The sequence below is a fragment of the Eimeria mitis genome, genomic scaffold, assembly GCF_000499745.2.
Source record: "Eimeria mitis Houghton genomic scaffold, Emh_scaff1158, whole genome shotgun sequence".
NCBI classification, from domain to species: Eukaryota; Apicomplexa; class Conoidasida; order Eucoccidiorida; family Eimeriidae; genus Eimeria; species Eimeria mitis.
Genome location: NW_013567916.1, coordinates 11,557 through 13,968, shown reverse-complemented (window position 1 = coordinate 13,968; position 2,412 = coordinate 11,557). Strand labels below are relative to the sequence as shown.

The following is a 2,412-nucleotide window of genomic DNA, read 5'->3' as shown; positions in this document are numbered from 1 at the left end:
ATTATTATATTTACCTTTTCTAGATGCCCCCCTAGAGCAGCAATGAAGGCAGCAGCTCTCTTTTCTTTGTTTTTTATTTCTTCTTTTATTCTTTTGTTTTGCTGCAGCAGGCGAATTATAGCCCCCACCAATTCAGGTGTATGTACAGCTTCAACTCTGAAATACAGAAACAAAAGCATCAACAAATATATAAATATTTATTACTGCTGCTGCTGCTGCTGCTGCTGCTGTTGTTGCTGCTGCTGCTGGCGCAGATGCTGCTGCTGCTGCTGCAGTTGTTGCTGCTGCTGCTGCTGCTGAGGAAACGTTCGTGCTGCTCGTGTAGTTTCTCCACCCTTTCCTGCTGCAGCAGCAGCTGCTGCAGCTTAGGGTGCTACGCCCGCAGCAGCAGCAGCAGCTGCTGCTGCTGCTGCTGTTGCTGCTGCTGCTGCTGCTGCTTCCTCTTATTATCGCTTATGAGTGGACGTACACTTCGTTGCAGCCAAAGGCGAGCTGAGAACATTCATTTGCTTTGCCTGCATGCAGCAGCAAAAAAAAAACAAAAAAAAAGAAAAAAAGAAAAATATATTTATTTTGGATTCTTTTATTTTTTTGTTTTGTTTCTTATTCTGTCTTTTTTTCTGCTTGAAAATAATGGATAGTGCTGCTGCTGCTGCTGCTGCTGCTGTTGCTGCTGCTGCTGCTGCTGATGCTGCTGCTGCTGTGGCTAATGTTGCTGCTGCTGCAACTGCTATTGCTGTTGCTACTGCTACTGCTTCTGTCTCTGCTCATTTATTGCCGCTGCTGCTGTTGCTGCTGTTGCTGCTGCTGCTGCTGTTGCTGCTGTTGCTGCTGCTGTTGCTGCTGTTGCTGCGGTTGCTGCTGCTGCTGCTGCATTTTTTGTATCTGGTTGCTGTTTATGTTTGTTGCCTTTGCTTACATTTTTTATGTTTTTCTGTTTTTCTTTTTGTCTGTTGCTGCTGCAGGTTGCTTCCTGCTCTTTTTTTATTGTTGTTTATTTCCGTTTCTTCTGTTTCTGTGTTGCTGTTATCTGTATTATATATACTTTCTATTTCTCTTTTCTGCTGCTGCATGCATTTCTTTCTTTTTTTATTGAACCCCCTCTCTGTCTCTCCCTCTCCTTCGCTGCTCCTTGCAGCAGAAAAATATAAAATGCTGCTATCTGATGCAGCAGCAGCAGCAGCAGCAGCAGCTGCTGCTGCTGCTGCTGCTGCTGATGGTGCTGCTGATGCATGCATCGTCTCCTCTTGAGGTGTACATACACCTGAATTTGTTTCGTCAAAAAAAGAAAAAGAAGAAAAATTAAAACCACCACTTAGGGTGTATGTACAGCTCAGCTCTTGTTCTGCTTTCTCTCCATAATCACTTGCTGCTGCTTCTCCTCCTTCTCCTGCTGCTGCTGCTGCTGCTGCTGCTCCTTCTGCTGCTGCTGCTGCTGCTGCTGCTGCTGCATGCTCGTGCAGGGGGCACAGGTTTCCCCCCGCAGACAAAAAATTAATAAAATCAAAATTTTTGTGTCGCCAGGCGGAGCGCAGGTCAGCGACAAGCCAGGATAAATCTTCAGGTGTATCTGCTGCTGCTGCTGCTGCTGCTGCTGCTGTTGCTGCTGCTGCTGCTGCTGCTGTTTCTGGTGTTGCTGATGGTGGTGGTAGTGCTGCTACTGCTTCTGCTGCTGCTGCTGCTGCTGGTGGTGCTGCAGGTAGTTCTGTTGATGCTGCTGATGGAGATTCAGGCCTGTCTGTTGCTTCTGCTGTTGCTGTTGCTGCTGGTTCTGCTCCTGCTGCGGTTGCTGCTGTTGCTGTTGCTGCTGCTGCTGCTTCTGCTGCTGCTGCTGCTGCTGGCAGCCCGTAGCAACTGCTCTTCAGGTTTCCCTCAGCTGCATAGGAGAAGCCAAAGAAAGTTTCTTCCTTTTGACAATCTGCTGCTGCTGCTGCTGCTGCTGTTGCTGCTGCACCTGTTGTTGTTGCTGCTTCTGGTGCTGCTGCTGCTGCTGCTGCAGTTGGAGCAGCAGCAGCAGCAGCAGCAGCTAATGCGATTCGCTTCTTTGGGGGTCGATGCCGAGCTGGAGACAAAGAGGAGGGGAACTCAGTGAGAGCATACGGTGCTGCTGCTGCTGCTGCTGCTGCTGCTGTTGCTGTTCCAGTTGCTGCTGCTGCTCCTGCTGCTGCAGTACCTCCTCCTGCTGCAGCAGCACTAGGACACCCAGCAGCAGCAGCAGCAGCAGCAGCAGCAGCAGCAGGAGAAGCAGCAGGAGCAGCAACAGGAGGCCAGGGGGGACGCAGAGGTTTTGGTTTTTTCGGCGGAGACAAACGAGAAGAAGAATTTTTTTCTTGTTCGTATTGACATGCAATTTGGAGTGTCTGCGCATACACCCCAAAACAAATATATATATATATATATATATATATATAT

At 48.7% G+C, this 2,412-nt stretch overlaps 1 protein-coding gene across 1 annotated transcript in view; it reads right to left on the bottom strand.

Annotated features, from left to right (window-relative positions):
- Positions 1-200: 200 nt before the first annotated feature.
- Positions 201-2,412, bottom strand: part of EMH_0030650 (acylglycerol lipase, putative) — a gene marked incomplete at both ends in the record, with an annotated part of 8,953 nt that continues 6,741 nt past the window's right edge. Inside the window, 2 exons of the mRNA XM_013494436.1 lie at positions 201-313; positions 1,331-2,360. Of these exons, the coding sequence (XP_013349890.1) occupies positions 201-313; positions 1,331-2,360 (1,143 nt within the window). The remainder of the gene's footprint in view (positions 314-1,330; positions 2,361-2,412) is intronic.